Here is a 19,157-nt window from a genome sequence, read left to right on the forward strand (position 1 = left end):
GGACAAAATGTATGTGAAATGGTTTGATACAGTAATGTTTTACTATGTGATTTTAGTGTATTTAGCGAATGTCACTTTTTAACATTTTTGAATTTCCCGCCAGTTCCATCCCCGTATGTCCTGACGTCGCAGGGAACGGAACACGGAAGATCGGAGGACATTGCCGGGGACGCTGCAGGGGGGACATTGCGGGAGCGCAGGACAAGGTAAGTGCAGAAGGGATCCCGTAGCAACGCTGCAAGGTATTCCCAAGTGTAGCTCGGGGTTACCGCTTGTGGTGCTGAAACTTTACCCCGAGCTACGCTCAGGAATACCTCCAGGGAGGTTAAACTAGTCAGGGATGAGAGGCTCTGCAGGTCAGTTTGCTGATACCTCCTCCTGCTCTAGAATCTTGGAGAAAGATTCTAGAAGCAGTGGGCGGGGGTGAGGAGGGGCTGCCCTGCACACTTAGCCTATCCCCAAGCAGGAGGCTTGGTATGGGGCCAGGACAGCCCTTAAATGTGCTAGAGCCTGCTCAGAAGCAGGAGAGTTAGGGTGGAAGATGGAGTGAGAAGACTGAGGAGCAGGAGCATGGAAGTGGGCCCAGTTTGGTAGGGGCCTACCTCTAGATAGTGGTGCTGGAGAGGAGGAAAGCTCAAACCTCATCAGCCCCCACAGCGAGGACCTGTGCAGCAGGGAAGGAGCTGGCCAGCGGAAGGCCTGAATGCAGCTACCAACCCACCAAGAATAGGACTGAGTGAGTAATCCTACACCCCCTGGACAGTTTAAGGGGAAAACACTCTGGTGGAGAACCTCATTAGCTCCTTACCCAAGACTGTTTATCTTAAAGAGGAAGGCACTGGATCCTCTTGCCCAGGGATTCCTTCAGACAGCTGGATAGAGGAGGATTATCTGGGGTGTGGGGTGGCAGACCAGAAGAGGCTGGAGAGCTCTCCAAGAAGAGATTTTGCAGTATCAAGACTTGTACATATTTCCAGGAAGTTGTCCTCAGTTGCAGTTCCCTTGGGCATCCCACACATCCCTCATCCCCATCAAAGTTATCATCCCCTAATAAAATCCAAACAAAAACAAGATCAAAAACGGTTTACTGTCTCCTGAACGCAAGTCTGTGAGGAATGCGTGTTGCCTGGCTGTGCAGCACTATAGGGGGACCCGAATCTCTAGCGACTCCTAAGGGGGTAGGGTTACAGTTACAATGGTCCAGCTTGGACCCAAATAAGAATGCATATGCAATGCCTGTGGGATCACTGTGGAAGCAGAGAATTGCTATAGTAGTCACTGCTACTACAATGGTCACTGCTGTCTTAGGGGTCCAGCGCTAAACAGCTGACATTTTGCACAGTGAACCTAGGTGGTCACTTGCTCGGCGCTAGCACCACTATTAGAACGACTTGGATTTTTCTCAATGAATGCAAAGCATTCTCCGCCTAGACAAGCTAGATTGTGACATCACCTCACCAACTTGTCCAATCAGGGAATTCCTTGTATTTACTGAGAAAAATGCAAGATGCTCTGCGAATGGCCCCCATGCTAAGCAAGCGAGTGTTCATTATACAGAATGGCATCTGATTGAGACAGGACCTGGAAGACAGTGGTGAATTCTACAGTGATTGTCAGTTTCCACAGCTGTCCCACAGGTATAAAATAAGCATACTTAGTCGGAGGTCGACCTAGATAACTATGCAATAAAATCCATACTTGGAAGTCAGCTTTAACAACTCTGTCATTTAAAACTACAGAAACAATTTCATTTAGAGATTATTTTTCATCATTCGGACAATTTAATTAAAAAGTGTAAGATTTTTTGTTTGTGCATTTTTAAATGAGTGTCGAAGGTTTACACCCTTAGACAGATTTTTTTTTTCTATCAGGCTCTCTGCTGACCAAGACTGAGGGAAAATATTTTTGGCGTCACAGGAAGGGAGGGGAAATCTCCAAGTGGGGACAGCTTAGGAAGGATTTTTCTTTTACCATCAGTTTCTGCAGAACAGGAGGTGAGAGGAAATCTCCCTGAGGTTACTCAGACCGCCAGCAAACATAAGAGTTGTCTTAACCATTCCTAAATGCTGTTAAAAACTAAAAAAAAATAATGGTACTCTTAACATAGAATACAACATTAATTAGGCAGAAGTCTTTCCTTCCTCTGCTAAAGTAACTAATCAAAAACAAACATTGGACCATTTGATGTTAGAAAATCTGAGCCCATATATGTAGTGCAAGCAAATTATATTTTAGTACATTTTTTAGACCAAAAAAATATTTAAGACAAATACATAAAAAGATGTCAAACCTTTGCCAGAAGACACTGTAACTGCTTAACTTCACTGTTGGCTCTTAAGAGCTCTTGGCGAAGTTCAGAACATGTCAGCTCTAGATGTTCTTTCTCCTTGTGAGAAGAATTTAGCATTTCTTGAACCTCACAGTTCTCAGGGGTGTTTCCCATGGCTGTCATTTCAGCCGCTTTCTGGCGTTCACCATCCAGCTGAGCCTTCAGACAGCTGCCTTCAATTTTAAGACCTTCGATGGTGACTTTTAGGTCTTCCACTGTCTTGGCGATACCACTTTTCTCTTTCCTCTCAGTTTCCAGGAGACTTTGTAATTTTCCAGTTTCTTCCCGTAGTCTCTTTATCATCACCTGAGCCTCCTGGTGTTCTTTTTCGAGGCTTCTCAAGCTACTTGTTAGTTGTTGCTGAATGTTGAGCAATTTTTCCCTTTCAAACTGAGACTTTTCAACAAGCTCCGAGTATTTCTTTTCTACCTCTGTAAGTTTGCTTTGAACCTGTGTTTGCTCTGTCTTTGCCCTGTCTTGGAGAAGGGCCATCAACTTCTCATTTTCCTGACTCAGCTGATCTGCCTTTTGTCTTTGCTGCTGTAGGGAGGTTTCCAGAAAAGCCTTTTCTTCCCCAAGCTTTTCACTTTCTAATGTTAGCTCCTGTACCATTAGATTTTGATCGGAGAGTTCTTGTAGTGTTGCTTGAAGTTCCTCTGCAGTACTATGCTGATTTTCTTCCATCTTATGTATTTTTTCCGTCAACGAGGCTACAGAGAGTTCACTAATGTTATTTGGGGAGCTACCACTAGTTGAACATTTTGAGCCTTGGCATGGAATACTTCCAGATGACCCAGGTCTGGAAGGCACATCAGCTAAGTGCTCAAAATCAGAATCAGGAGACAGGGAGGCTTTAGTAACATCACTGCTTGATGAACCAGATATAGGAAGGCCATGTCCTCTAGCAAGCAATTGGCTGTTCTCAGGCTCTTCTGTTAAAGGGCTCTTTACCTTGCTCCCAGTGCTTGTTGCTTGGGTTGAAGGTGATATGATACTGCTATCAGTTCCATTGCTGCTTATAGTATCTGAAAAAGGTGACTGCTCTAAGCTGTGCAGTTTCTGCTTTAGGTCTTCATTTTCCTTCCGCAAAAGAGCAAGCTCTTTCTGTAAAAAGAAGTTCTTTTCCTGAAGGATCTTTAACAAAATTTCAGGGTCTGTACCTTCTGTCAACTGAACCTCAGTGGAGGCCTCCAGAAAGAGTAGGACGTCATGGCTTGGACATTCCTTGTCTTTGCACTTCTGCAGTTCACTTCGAAGTTTGCTAATTTCGAAATCTTTTGTTTTTGCTTCAGCCAGAAGCTCCTTAACCTGTGATTCCAACACAGAAGGGTTGTTAGATTCATTGTCATGTTTAGGTTTAGGGGAAGAACGGATAATCTTTGCAGGTGTAGAAGAAATAGGAGATGTAGGACTTGGTAGTGTTTTTTTAGATGAAGTAGTGGTTGGAGGCCGTAGAGTTGTCCTATCTCTTGTTATTGGTGTTGGCAGATCTCGGGGAGTTGGTATACCAGTCCTCCTTGTAGCTGAGGCCCCGCCTGCAGTGAAACAAGATAACAGGTTAAGCAATTATATACACAAATATTACATTTAAAATAAAATTCCAAATTACTACCTATTGTGTTTCTACTTCGACATCAGTACATTATAAATTCTACAACATTAGACTGACCTCTAATGTTGAACTCCATATGAAAAAACAGATATTTTCATGTTTACCAACAGTGAGGGCTGGTCCACACCTGATTCGCACAGAAGAAGAGCAGTCCTGGTCTACGGAACCCGCGTTCCTTTGCAGCTCAGCGAGGTGCCATTTTCAGCCCATCCATTTGAATAGGCTGTAAATCGCACCAAATGTAGTGTATGCACTACTTTTCAAAAATGCACTGCACTGGATCTCATGGTACTGCGGTACCATACAATCTGGTGCAGGCAAAAGCACTACTTTTACAGTCTGCATTTTGTGCGTTATTAGGATTATAGGGACACCCACAGCAGATCTCACACTCGGTTTGAACACAGTGCGGGGAACACACACTAAACGTGGGTTTCCCACGCGGTTTTTCAGTTTAAGCATAGGTTCCCATTAGTGCGGGCTGCAGAAAAAATGCAATGCAGTTTAAGAGATGCAGGGGGTACCACTAATCCTAATGGAGCCCCCATTCACTGGAAAGCGCATCGCAGTTCAAATGAATGAGCTGCTGTGCACAGCAAAACGCAGCGACAGGGAAATTTTGTTGAAGTGAACGAGGACTAAACGCGGATGCAGAAGAGCCCCTCACACTAGATGCAGTGGGATTCTCTTTTGACTGCATGGACAGTTCAAAATCTAGGTTAGACTACAGGCATAATTCACACTATTGCAGTGAAAAAAAAAAAAGTATAGCAGGCTGCAATTTTCTGCAGTGCAAATGCACAGAATGCACAAAAATGCACTGCAATGCAGTACACATAAAAGCACAAAAAAAGAAGATGGAGGTGGCCTCAAAGGTATTGCAAGTGTAGGAAAAAAGCATTGCAAATGCATGCAAATGTAAAAAAAAGAATGTAAAATGCACATCACTGCGCTGGCACAGTAAACATGCAGTTGCTGGTGTGAATGAAACCTTACACTAGCAGTGATTATATCTGTATTGAGCACATCTCCTCTGCTTTTGCTCTTTCTGTCCCCCTCTCAAAAAACACAGCACAAAAGTCATCAAGGGTGTCATTCATAAACACAGTTGCAGCAAGGGGCTGAAAGTATTGCTCCCCGCTGTATACACTGTATATACTAGCATACAACAGAGTTTAGAGTGCTCCTAAAAGTGATAAAATATGAGAGTAAAAAAAAAAATAAATCAATAAACTAAGCTGTGACCGGAGTACATCTTTAAAATGAGATTGAATCAAAATGAAACTTATTACAAAAAAGCTGAGGAAGGAGGGTTTTATGAACATTTGGCCACCATACAAACACACGACAATATCAAAACCTCTCACAGCATTCTTCTTTGTGATGATCAAGAATAAATACTTTTATTATGCTTACTGAAAATTACCTATATTTTCAAAAAAGGCAAAAGAACCAGAACCATATTCTATGCTCTACATAACAAACTTCATATTTAAATTAGGGTGTCAAAAAGACAATGATAAGGGTTCAATAAACGTTTCTATTTTAGTAATCAGACTTGGGTCCAAGAACCTTACACAGTGAGTACTCTGTGCTGGTGTAGAACCCGCTAGGATGTAAAACAAAGAAAGTAGTGTTTTTAGAAAGGAAAGATAGCAAAGGACATTCTGACTAGAGAGCCAACAACCCACTCATGCAGGTCAAAGAGTTAGACGTCCACAGCTGGAGAATTCCAGGAGTAAGGAATACAACAGAGCAGCAATTAAACCATTATAAATCGGCGAATGGAAACTTCCTCACGTCAGACAGAGAAAGGAAAAAGGCAACCTGTAAAGTGCAGCCTTCCATAATGATCAGAAAACTTACCGATTTTTTCATTAATAGTAAAACTGAATCTGATTGGTTGTTATGGGGAACTACACAATTGTTTTTTTGCACTGAGAATTTAGAAACCGCAATAATCCCTGCCATTTGTTGAAGCAAAGTAAGCACCAGACTACTGCATACATGAACCCGAGGTATGATCTTCATTGCATATGTATAGTGCAGGCATGTCCAAAGTCCGGCCCGTGGGCCATTTACGGCCCGAGGGTCGGTTTAATACGGCCCTCCATGTCAGTGTGTCTTATGGAGCGAATATGGAGCGGCCGGTCCGGTATTTCCACCGCGGCCATGTCAGAATACCGGGCCGGCCGCTCAGCTCTGCAGCGGGACCTTACCTGTTCCTCTATCCAGCGGCGCGCTGTCTTCCCGGCTTCTGTAGTGTGGGCGCTGGGCATGACAGCCGGGTGCCAAGTGCGCATGCGCAAAAAGCGGTGCTTTTTGTGAATGGTAAGGCGGTACCTGGGACACGACAGATCCCAGAAGCCGCCGGACCAATCACAAAGCGCAAGTACTTCTCGCTCATGCGCACTGGGCACCCGGCTGTCATGCCGAGCGCCATTACAGAAGCCGGGAAGACAGCGCGCGGCTGGATCGAGGAACAGGTAAGATCAAAGAACAACTGCGGAAGTAAGAGCGGGTACCTGTCAAATTCAGGTACCCGCTCCCCACCTCCCCAAAGGTCAGCAGTCATCTGTGCTGTCCGCAGTCTCTGGTCATCCCTGTGCTGTCCGCAGTCTCTGGTCACCCCTGTGCTGTCCGCAGTCTCTGGTCACCCCTGTGCTGTCCGCAGTCTCTGGTCACCCCTGTGCTGTCCGCAGTCTCTGGTCACCCCTGTGCTGTCCGCAGTCTCTGGTCACCCCTGTGCTGTCCGCAGTCTCTGGTCACCCCTGTGCTGTCCGCAGTCTCTGGTCACCCCTGTGCTGTCCGCAGTCTCTGGTCACCCCTGTGCTGTCCGCAGTCTCTGGTCACCCCTGTGCTGTCCGCAGTCTCTGGTCACCCCTGTGCTGTCCGCAGTCTCTGGTCACCCCTGTGCTGTCCGCAGTCTCTGGTCACCCCTGTGCTGTCCGCAGTCTCTGGTCATCTCCTGTACTGTGTCTGAAGTCCATTAGTTCAGAATTTTTTTCTTTCCTGTTTTCTGCCTCTAAAACTTAGGTGCGTCTTATGGTCAGGTGCGTCTTATACGGCGAAAAATACGGTAACTTGGCATAAAATAATTTATTTGCATTTAATTGTAATGGTTCAAAGAATGTTTGGAAAAATGTTCGGCCCTCCACCATGTTCACTTCATCCAATCTGGCCCTCTTTGAAAAAAGTTTGGACACCCCTGGTATAGTGTATTGGCTCAGCTTGGACCAATGTAAGAAAGCATCTTGCACCTGATAGACTGCTATGAAATCTGACAATCACTGCAGTAGTCAGTGCTACTACAGAGATGGCCACAATCTTCCAGCTTTGTGCTGAGCGGCTTCCCCTCTGTACAGAGGGTCACTAACTTGACACGGCCAACATCCACAGATCCCCTTGTGTTTTTATTAAATGATGCAAGGTGTTCTCAAATTGGGAGAGGTGGAAAGGAGGGCTGGTGACATCACAATCTCCACCTAATCAAATCAGGGAATGCTGAATGAGCGACCCCCTATGGTAAGTATGCAGCGGGGCAGCTACTTTGTACAGGACTCAGGAGAGCGTGGCGATCACTGTTGTAGCACAGACTACTACAATGATTGGAAAAAAGCAAAGACCCTAACAGTGGAAAAACTAATGGAACTTTTCAAGGCACCATACCATATGAAAGTATAGAAATGCACAACATAGAAACACTAGATAAATGGAACATATTTTATTATATTATTATTAAAAAAACACATAAGTGGTTAGAAAGACAACAGTCAAAATAGGCACATAATGAATCAACAAACACAAAATATATATCTATAAATGGCAACAGTGGGGAAAGGCTGTTGGAGGAGGGGTGTAGTTAGTTTTCAGAGAAGAGACCTATATAAATTTTTGTTTTTCTTTTATTTTGAAACTTTTTTTAGTTTTTAATCATTAATTATCTTATGGACCCTTAGAACATTGGTTTGGCTTTCTGCTATATATCTGACCAGAGGTACTCCTGGATTGATGGCTCCTTAATAGGACCAGAGGTACTCTTGGACTAGTGGTTTGCGCCCCGGTGTCCGCTGAATAAAGCTTTCCCCTTATATTTTCTACCATTATTGATCTTCATCTACATCAGGTGTTACTATTGAACAGAGCACCATCATCGGTTGGTAATTTCTGCCTTTACTGTATTTATCTATTCTTGCTTTACATTTTCATTGAGTTTATTATGTTTCATCTGTATTTTCATTGTTAATTGGTTTTGTACTTTGATTCCATTGTAGGCACGGTTTTGTTTTTCCTAAATTCCCTGAAGAAGTGGGTCATATCCCACGAAATGAGTCAGATTTCTTTAATGATTATCCAGTTTTCTAATTCAAGCCAATGAAAAATATTTTATTTCACCTGCTGTTTAATGATGATCTATTTCTCTAGCATTAATCGGTGAGGCTTCTGGACTCTTGCCCGTGATGCTTTTTCATCCTGGGCCATAGCCTTTCCCCACTGTTGCCATTTATAGATATATATTTTGTGTTTGTTGATTCATTATGTGCCTATTTTGACTGTTGTCTTTCTTACCACTTATGTGGTTTTTTTATAATAATATAATAAAATATGTTCCATTAATCTAGTTTTTCTATGTTGTGCATTTCTATACTTTCATAAGGTATGGTGCCTTGAAAAGCTCCATTCATTTTTCCACTGTTAGGGTCTTTGCTTTTTTCTGATAAAATAGGGGTGTAGCACCTATAAAACCACTACACAAGGACAGGTGAAATTGAATGTCTCTCCAGCTCCCATCCAATTTTCCTACTACAATGATTGTCAGCTTCCCTAGTGGCCCCTCAGGTATGACATGTATGCATGGCCCAAGTTGGAGCAATCTATGTATGCAATTAGGATCATAACTGGAGTTCGGCTTTAGGTATACTTTACTTCCCTCTAGATGTGTATGATCTCCTGCATGGATTAAAGAAGAGCAAGCCCATGTAAAGGGATGCCTGCCTCCTCCCACACGAACAGTGCAGTGTTTTTGTAGGACACATCTGGACCTATTTCTGTATAGTTGGCTCATATGGTTGCATTGCTTGTAATAAGTTTGACAAAAGTTTAGTGGTGAATAAAACAGAATGCTGGAAGCCAGATGGAATCCTCTGAGCACATTTACAAGTGTCCTAAAAATGCAAAAGTGGAACTTAATGTTTTTACTGCAGACTGTGTCCCCAGGGAAGTCCACCCTCACTCCCTGCCCCAAAAGCTTGACAGTGGGGAAGAATATGAGGATAATTAAAATATCTGACAGCTGTCATTGGAACAGGAATACAGGGAACTCTTCCGGTAGAAACAGCTGTTTCTGTGTTTACTATCATATATGGGATTTCCCCTCACTTTAAGGAGATGTCCCGACTTCCCGTTAGCTCTCCAAAACAAGACAATGTCGCCTCAATATGGGGAACATGTTCTAACCCTTTCCTACTCTATGGGAGTTCCACGTTCAAATGACAAAACTTATTGGGGGGCAAGATCTTTGATAACACGTTTCTGCAATTCCAGGGTCTGGTAGAGTGCACCTCCAGAACATACATGTGGATATTGCCCATAGTAGAATTCTGGATGCCATACAACCAACTTGGGCTAAAAAAGGAACACAAAGCATTTTCCTGTAGGTGGAGGAATATTAGGTGGAATGAACTCTACAGAACTGAGGTTTGCTGGTGTTGAATCGGCAACATGATCAGAGATTCTCAGCAGTAAGTCCTCATGCACACTAGACGTTTTTACAGCGGCTGTTTTTGGCTTTTGATTTTTTTTTTCTAGAGCCAGTAAACTCCCCAGCATGTTATCCTATGTGTCCATGTACACAGACTCTAATCAACAGTTTTTGGCATGGACGTTTTTTGGCTGAAAAACCCCCCCAGGACTAGTGGGTTTCTAGGAGGAGTTTTTTTTAGCTGTAAAAACTCTCTAATGCTGAAAGAAGCAGCAAACCACAGAAAATTGGCGGTTTTGGAAGGTTTTTTTTTTTACCAAAAAAAAAATTGGGGGAAAAAAAAAAAAAGAGAGCAAAAAACACAAATGTGGAAAAACTCCGCTAAACGCTAAAGCAAAAACACAAAAAAAAAGCTGAAAAACTCATTTTTAAAGTGGCTACACAGCTAACGTTACCAGCGTTATCAAAACACCCCACGTGCATGGAGCCTTACCAACTGCTGTTCTTCATCATGTATGTTGGCTGAGGATCATCACTACAATCACCTCTAGCTTATCAGCAATAGGCAGATGCTCTCCATAGGAAGGACACATATGTACGCAGCTGGACTAAGTCTATTATCTGTGTAATAGCTAGACTCTGTGCAGCATCTCACATGAGATCTATGGACAGCAATCCAGTGCTGGCTTAAATCTGCTACATCACCAGCAAAACCAGCAACAGTTTTGTTCATTCTGTAAATGCATTAAAATACTACTACTGCTTCGATTTATAATAAAGATTTAGGTCGCTTTCATACTGATCCATTTTTCATCCACCTTTGTGTAAAAAGAAAAGCAGAAGAAAAGCATGATTAGTTGTGGGTCCAGAGCATTTTTCAAAGTCTTGCTTGCTGCGTTTTTGGTGCAGGTTTGGTGCGGTAAAGAAAAAAAACACCAAAAAACGCACCTCCCCAAATAAATGGAAAGCGTGGCAAAAACACTCTCGCTTTTCATTGTACGGCTTTCGCTACAGAGAGTTATGCAGTACCCTAAAGCTGGCCTACAGACTGAATAAGAGAATAGCAATGATTTTGCCCATCCACACTGACCGCATGAGTAACATACGAGTAACATACGCTGCCAGCTTCCAAAATATAATGGTGCAACCAAACAGTGACTGCATCTGATTGGATGCTGTCACTGTTGGCCGATAACTGCTTGCAGGGCCACCCACAGCTTGAATTTCAAGCCATCTATGGGGATCCTAAGCTTTCCAATGGTGGTCTTAAAGTGTATTTCAACTTTTGCAGTCAAATCCGACAAAACCCTACTATATGTTTGTTATGTGTTCCCATTTATACAGCATGCCGATTGGTTTTTTTAAATTTTATACCTTTTAGATGTTTCTCAAGGGGTGGTGTCATGGCTGACTGCAAGGTTTTTTTGAACAAAGTTAGTCTGTCCTCATTAACATACAATGCAAGAAGCTCAGCCTTAACACCTTTAACCCTTTATTCACTGTAACTAGAGTGAAACGCTGCCTGCCCTAACAAGGTCTACCTGCACAGTACAGACAGGGTTAAAGTGGTTCTAAAGGCCCAAGGTTTTGTTATCTTCATGGATTCTATGCATGAAGGTAAAAATAAAAAAAAAAAAAAAAAAAAAAAAAAAAGACACCCCCACGATGCCTCTGCTGTCTGGGGGCTCTTCCTCCTCACTGGCTGAGACAGCAGGGGGGAGCCCATCGGCTCCCCCTGCTGTCAATCACAGCCAGAGAGCCAATGATGACAGAGCAGGAGGCAATGCTGATCGCAGCTCTGTGTGTCTTACACAGTGGTGCCCCCAGGGCGAGCAGCTATCCCTGATGGAACTGCTCAAGGGGGAGGAGTCTAGAACGCCGGCGGGGACCCGAAATGGAGGTTCAGGGCTGCTCTGTGCAAAACCACACAGAGCAAGTAAGTATAGACATTTTTTTTATTTTAGAAAAAAAAGCTTTAGTGTCACTTTGCTTAAGAGGAGCTGGGCAGCGGCGTTTCCCATAATTAATTAATTAATTAATTAAATAATTAATTAATTAATTAATTAATTAATTAATTAATTAATTAAAAAAAACATCCAAGGACTTTCTTTACTGGATGGTTCAGAACAAAGCATGTTAAAAAAGGTGAGCTGTAAATTTTTACTTTTTTTTTTTTAAGTTATGCTATATGCGGAAGATTTTAAACCCTTCATGATCAGGGCATTTATGACTATTCGGCACTGTGGTACTTTTTCTGTCAATTGCTCAGTCATACAATGCTGTACCCAAATGAAATATATTTTTTTCCACACAAATAGGGCTTTCTTTTGCTGGTACTTAATCGTCACTGGGTTTTTTTGGGGGTTTTTTGCTATATAAATGAAAAAATACTGAACATTTTGAAAAAAACCCACACTGTACTTCCATGGGGGAGTGGTCAAGGATTTTTTTTTACACTGGTATTGCTTATAACAATGATGATCACTGTTATAAGCAACAGTTTTAAGGGTGATGAATGGCTTTCAGTCATGACAGCTTGCTTACTTATGTGATGCTGTGATTGGCTACAGCTAATCACATGATACAGGGTACCATGTGATAGCTGTGGGCCAATCACAGCATCACAATAGTAAGCAAGTGGTCATGAACAGAAGCCATTCATGACAGTTTTATTTACATGTAACCAAAGAAAGCAATCACATGATACCCCTTGCCGCTCACAGCTGCTGGGTACTAAGCATTATGATCTGCTGTGTCCACCGGACACAACGGTCATGGGATCGTACACTGCACATCCCCGGTGGGCACGCCAGTGCACATGTGCTGAGCGATATACCAGTATGTTGCTTGGCCTGGAGTGGTCGTCTGTCCACAGTAAATATATTCAGAAAAAAATCTCCCCCTTTTTTCTGCAGGGCTTCTTGGGACAGATCAGAGCAGTACTCTGTGCCAGCACTGACTAATCAGAATTGTTCTCATCTATCCCAGAAGTCTTACAGATAGAATAGTGGGGATTACAATTCCCAGAACTGCTGCACCTGCGCATGGTCAATGACTGATCATCCCTTATACAGCATGACCCTGGGGGGGAGATGATGTAGGGGATTATTTCACCATTTCATTTCTTCTAGAAAAGTGAACTTCCACTTTAAGCACTTTATGTAACCCTAACAAATAACTCTTCCCGTAACCCCAAAATTAATCTTCCCTGTGTTCCTCATGCTTATCCCCCCAAACATCACTGTAACCTTCACATTAACTCTTCCTAACCCCCCCCCCCCATTCTGATAATCAATGTAAATTTCATACAAGCCCTCAAAAATTTAACCACTAAAGGTAAAACCCTTTTGCTGCACACAAACCTCTATTATACTGGAATCCTCTGTTGGAGATTGACCTTCTTGTGCCAAAAAATGCCAGCACATCTATGGTTTTCTGAATGCAATGCATTTGAAGAGGTGTTGATGCCAGAAAAGTAGGATTTTTCTACTCTAATAAGACATCTTTACAACTCACAATGCCAACTCCATTTTTATCATTTTGAAAGTTCACTCAGGAATGTAAACGGCAAGCTATAAAAATGAAAGCCAATTACTACAGCAGAGTCACGGGCAGCATTTCTAATGTAATACACTTTTATAGGCAGTAACTCTGACATTAAATTCTTTAGGATAAAGAAAATCATGGCACTCCAGGAATTGGTGTGTGAGATGAATGCCAATGAGGAGCACAAGAGAACTGCACAGAGCTTCTGTTCTCTAAACTCCTTATGGTTTCCCACCACTGAGCGCATATTCATTGTGCTGGTGTCCAGTCTGTGAAAGGCTTAAAGCAGAACTCTATTGGAAAATAGCCTACTAAAAGATAAAATAAGACCAGGTTTTGCTGAAATATTTACTTTCAATCCAGGAGATTCCAACGCAGTACTTCTTTTGCTGCTAGGATGTACTCTGTTGGATTGCATCATAAAAAAAAAACACACATCCTTTGAGTCCATTCATCCTGGATCTGCCTCACATTATGACTGGACAGTGAAAGGAGAAGCAGAACAGAGATGCGCTCATCTCTTCTGCTCTCTCCTATCAGCATGCTTCTTGTCAGCATATTGGCTCCTTGTGTTGTTTAATCTCACATTCTGAAACCCACTGTACAGGGACTGTAAAAGGCTGATACAGCTCATATTTGGATAATTACCCTGCAGACATTTAGTGATCTATTAATGACTACAGAGTTGGATTATTTCATGCTTTTTTTTTTATCAACCTAGAGCTCAACTTTAAAGCAGAACTAAAGCACAGTGGGTGAAAGTGGACTCAACAGTGACAGTGCTGACAGATCCAAGCTTGTAGTTGTCACAACGTAGCTCCATTTCCACCCTCACCCCTGAGGCCATCTTTCTCCACTACATCTTCCGGGCTCACATCTTTTTTGACACTGGGTGGCCACTTGTGATGTAACTCCTGTGAATGCGCAACTAAAGATGTTTTTTTTTTTTTTCATACAAATTTTCTGCCAAAAACCTCTACTACCTACCAATCTTTTTCATTTTAGGTTAGTTACATTCTGCTTTAAATAAATCTAAACCCAAGACCAATGTATATTATATTGTATTTTACCAGTGTGGCTGCATTAGCTTTTAAAAGGACAGTTTTAGGAGTAGTTAGGGTTATCCCAGAATTTTACTTTAAGGCAACCCTTAACGAAAAAAACTGACCGAAAAAACTGAACCAATTCCCCCATTCATACATTTGAAGTGGATGGTGGAATTACTCCCACTGAGTCATTGTACTCTAAGAGGAGGGAGACTTCCCCAACATGAGTATGCACTGGTCAGTGCTGCTGGCTATAGCTGGTGAAAAACCTGACAGGATGGTTGTACAGAAGTCAAATCAGTAGATCACCTTATATTATTGGAAATTGGCCAGTTCCAGCTGAACTGATTGAATTTTGATCCATGATTGGTAAATATTAGAGAAAGAAGACTTGTAAAACATCAATAACCACTGACACCATTTGGTCTGTAATTAGATGCAGTCATATCTTCTCATTACATATTCAGACTTGAAGTAGTGTAGTGATGTGATGTACAAGAGAAGCATGGGTTAAAAAAAAAAAAAAAACCTTCTACTCGCCTATGTAGATGCAGCATCTAAAGCAATGCTTCATCTGTCCCCCCATGGCTCTACACTGGGAACTGAGTGTTCAATGACCACTGATCGCTTTCTTCTTGGTCTTCAGTGAGCAGAGAGTTGGTGACCATCAGTCACTGGTTCTCTGCTCTGCCCCTCCAGCGCTCACTGGAGTGCCAGACTGCGGAGGGGGCAGGATTGGCTGGTTCAGGGTCTCAGCGATGTTCTGAGGGGCTGAGCCAGCTGTTGGTCAGGAATCTGGGTGGTTCCTGACATTGTCGGGATCCCTGCAGAGCTTGGTCTGGCTCGGTGTCATAAGCCGAGAGTGGGCTTTAGAATGCTGGTGGCTAAATCTGTGTCACAGGAATGCAAAACTAAGTGCACTCCTGGGACACACAGGAGAAGTATGGCCAAAAGGGCCTTGACTATACTTTTCCTTTAAAGTGTTACTAAACCCAGGACCCTTCATTCACTCTTTCTGGTCTCCCTCAGTACACGGAAATGCAATTATTTTAGTAAATATAAACTTCTAAATACTTTTTCTCATCAGCAGTTACAGCAGTCTTGTGACTTCTAGCAGTGTTCAACAGAGCATTGGTAAAGCTTTTAGGAGTTTTCTTTCTGCTCTAGGAGGATGCAAAACCCCTGACCTCTGTCTGGACAGTGCTGATTAGCCCTGTGTTGATCACATGCATTCTCCCTAGAAATAAAATACCTAATCATACACACTTAACAGAGTGTCTCCACATGATGTGTCTTATCAGGAGATAAGAGGGGGACACTGGAAGAAGGGGAGGATCAGAGAAGCAAGGATCAAACAGCGTTTTTACACAATGCAGAGGATTAACCCCTTAGGTTCCACAGTGAGTAAAACAAGCATGCTTTACTGCATACACAGACTGATTTTACTGTTGTGGGTTTAGTAACACTTTAATGCTCTGATACAGCTGTATGTAAACAGGACAGGGTCTGTTACTAAAAGAAACTGATGACATTAAACACCTATAATGGCCTTGATTTCCAGATACAAAGTGACGTATATTAGAGGTATGTCCATAGGGTGGTACTATGGATCGAAACTCATACATTGTGCCACATCCTGAAAAGACTATCAAAAATATATTTAGCGCTGAATGGACTTTATAGACACTTAAACACCATTTTTATATACATTTCCATACTCTTTATTGACAAATCAGGTAGTTACAACAATTAATGATTTTGAAAAATATGATACCAATTAAGTACCACAGTTTAACAACAAATAATTGCACCTCAGTGTTGAGATCCTACCGCTCCTAAATGACCATATAACCTTAATGGTACCAAATGTAAATCACCGATGAAGATAATGATCTTATAATGGATAGAACACAAGTGTGTTATAGTACGGACCTAGTACAACCTCAGCTGGATATTGGCTCTACATGTTTCACGACTCTAAGTCGCTTCCTCAGGACCTATGAAAGGGTGCATCTATAATAAAACAGAATTTGATTGTTCCCCTGTATATAATAATACATGTAATCCAACACAACAAAATAATTTTTCCACATATAATAAAAAAACAACTGACCAAGTTGGACTACATTATTGATGACGAAATATTTAGAGTGTCCACACAAAGTGGGGTCCGCGCTGTTGATAACCAGAATTATATCTTTTCTCAAGGTATTTGCATTTATTTAATTTAACTATTTGAATAGCCACTTCCATGAAGGACATGGTCTTTATAGGAGTATAGATTGAAGGTCAATTGATATATATAATTTTTTTTAACTATATGACCTAGTAAATACACATACATCTTCAGTTCCTTTTCCATTTTTTCAGGATGTTTTGATTCAGGTCCCACTTGTTTAAAAATACTGGGAATGCATAGTAAACCAAGACCAAAAGATTATTAGCATAATAGATATTTAGCCAAATGATATTGTATTGGCCTATACCAGTGGTGGGCAACCTTTTTTTTCAACTGAGCCAAATCTCGCCAAAACCACGATTGAAATTTATTTTGAGAGCCACATTTTTAAAACTGAAAATACATCTCCCATATAGTAATTCATCCCCCATAGAGTAATTCATCCCCCATAGAGTAATTCATCCCCCATATAGCAATTCATCCCCCATATAGCAATTCATCCCCCATATAGTAATTCATCCCCCATATAGTAATTCATCCCCCATATAGTAATTCATCCCCCCATAGTAATTCATCCCCCATATAGTAATTCATCCCCCATAGTAATTCATCCCCCATATAGTAATTCATCCCCCCATAGTAATTCATCCCCCATATAGTAATTCATCCCCCATAGTAATTCATCCCCCATATAGTAATTCATCCCCCATATAGTAATTCATCCCCCATATAGTAATTCATCCCCCCATAGTAATTCATCCCCCCATAGTAATTCATCCCCCATATAGTAATTCATCCCCCATAGTAATTCATCCCCCATATAGTAATTCATCCCCCATATAGTAATTCATCCCCCATATAGTAATTCATCCCCCATATAGTAATTCATCCCCCATAGTAATTCATCCCCCATAGTAATTCATCCCCCATATAGTAATTCATCCCCCATATAGTAATTCATCCCCCATATAGTAATTCATCCCCCATATAGTAATTCATCCCCCATATAGTAATTCATCTCCCATATAGTAATTCATCTCCCATATAGTAATTCATCTCCCATATAGTAAGTCCCCCCCCATATAGTAAGTCCCCCATATAGTAAGTCCCCCCCATATAGTAATTCATCCCCCATATAGTAAGTCCCCCCCATATAGTAAGTCCCCCCCATATAGTAAGTCCCCCCCCATATAGTAAGTCCCCCCCCATATAGTAAGTCCCCCATATAGAAATTCATCCCCCATATAGTAAGTCCCCCCTGTGTCAATTCACTTACCTTTGCTCCGCGCGTTCCTCTCGTCGTGCTTCCCGCGCCGTTCTGGTCTTCAGGGCGGACTGTGAGAGGAGAGGAGTTAGTCACGCTGCCCCGCCTACATCCTGGCTGCCCCGCCTACATCCTGACAGCTGCAGAGTCCTGACTTTTGGGGCGGCCGCCCGAGAGGAGGGAGGGGAGCGGGCGGCCGTCCGAGAGGAGGGAGGGGAGGGGAGGGGAGGGGAGGTGAGGGGGCGGCCGCCCGGCACACGCCCGTCCGAGAGGAGGGAGAGGAGGGAGGGGAGCGGGCGCCCGGCACACAGAAGAGCCGCATTTAAGCTTGTAAAGAGCCGCATGTGGCTCGCGAGCCACGGCTTGCCGACCACTGGCCTATACCATTAGTCTATAAACCTGTCCTGTTTCCAACAGACGGTCATGTTTTTTACATAATGTCTTCCCTGTTTCCGTAATGTGCTTCCATGCCTGGGCACCCACCTTGACGCCATCTGTTTCTCTGATAACTAATTACCAAACATATATGGTTTCATGGCAATAATTGTCAGTGAATATTTGTCCAATCTATGTTTTATTATATGTGGAAAAATTATTTTGTTGTGTTGGATTACATGTATTATTATATACAGGCGAACAATCAAATTTTGTTTTATTTTTGATGCACCCTTTCATAGCTTCTGAGTAAGCGACTGAGTGTCACGAAATATCTAGAGTCAATATCCAGCTGAGGTTGTACTAGCTCCGTACTATGACAACACACTTGTGTTCTATCCATTATAAGATCATCATCATCTTCATCGTTGATTTACATTTAGTACCAATAAGGTGATATGGTCATTTAGGAGCAGTAGGCTCTCAACTTTGAGGTGCAATTTGTTGTTCAACTGTTGTACTTAATTGGTATCATACGTGATTTGTCAATAAAGAGTAAGGAAATTTTATACCAAAATGGTAAGTGCCTATAAAGTCCGTTCAGCTCTAAATATATTTTTTACAAAGTGATGTAGGCTGCCTAGGCTTTAGGTCACATGAGACTAGAAATTTTTTTTTTTTTTTTTTTACAAAAAATGGACAGGTCATTTGGTGATGCCAGTGCATGCCTTACAGATTCATGCAATGTTTGAATCTTATTGATAAGTCCACTTTAAGGGGTCTATCAATATAATAACATTTCCTGCAGACACACGCTCTCTTCATATAGCATTTATATCAGAGTAGCTCTAAGATCTCAAAGTGTTAGTACTCCCGTAGGTTAGCTCATAAATGTCTGGCAGGGATTGGCCAGCAAAGTTACATATCAAAAGAGAGGCTAGGGAAGTTAGCTTTTGTAAAGTATTGGTCTCTTTCCCTCCAACCCAGAATATTTCCTTTTTATTCAGTTTTGGATACTAAACTGCAGACACATTATACATGTAAATAAAAATGTAAAAGGTCTTGGCATGGAATAAGCCAACATGCCAACAGAAATAACATTTGA

At 42.1% G+C, this 19,157-nt stretch overlaps 1 protein-coding gene across 3 annotated transcripts in view; it reads right to left on the reverse strand.

The window, feature by feature from the left end:
* Window positions 1-19,157, reverse strand: part of SPECC1 (sperm antigen with calponin homology and coiled-coil domains 1) — a 490,294-nt gene that overhangs the window by 185,287 nt on the left and 285,850 nt on the right. For all 3 annotated transcript variants that reach the window (XM_089685735.1, XM_089685734.1, XM_089685737.1), the window contains one exon: window positions 2,291-3,864. In XM_089685735.1, the coding sequence (XP_089541861.1) occupies window positions 2,291-3,864 (1,574 nt within the window). The remainder of the gene's footprint in view (window positions 1-2,290; window positions 3,865-19,157) is intronic.

This window comes from Staurois parvus, unplaced genomic scaffold (assembly GCF_062004578.1).
Source record: "Staurois parvus isolate SC_StPar_1 unplaced genomic scaffold, SC_StPar_1.0 ptg000382l, whole genome shotgun sequence".
Classification (NCBI taxonomy): Eukaryota; Metazoa; Chordata; class Amphibia; order Anura; family Ranidae; genus Staurois; species Staurois parvus.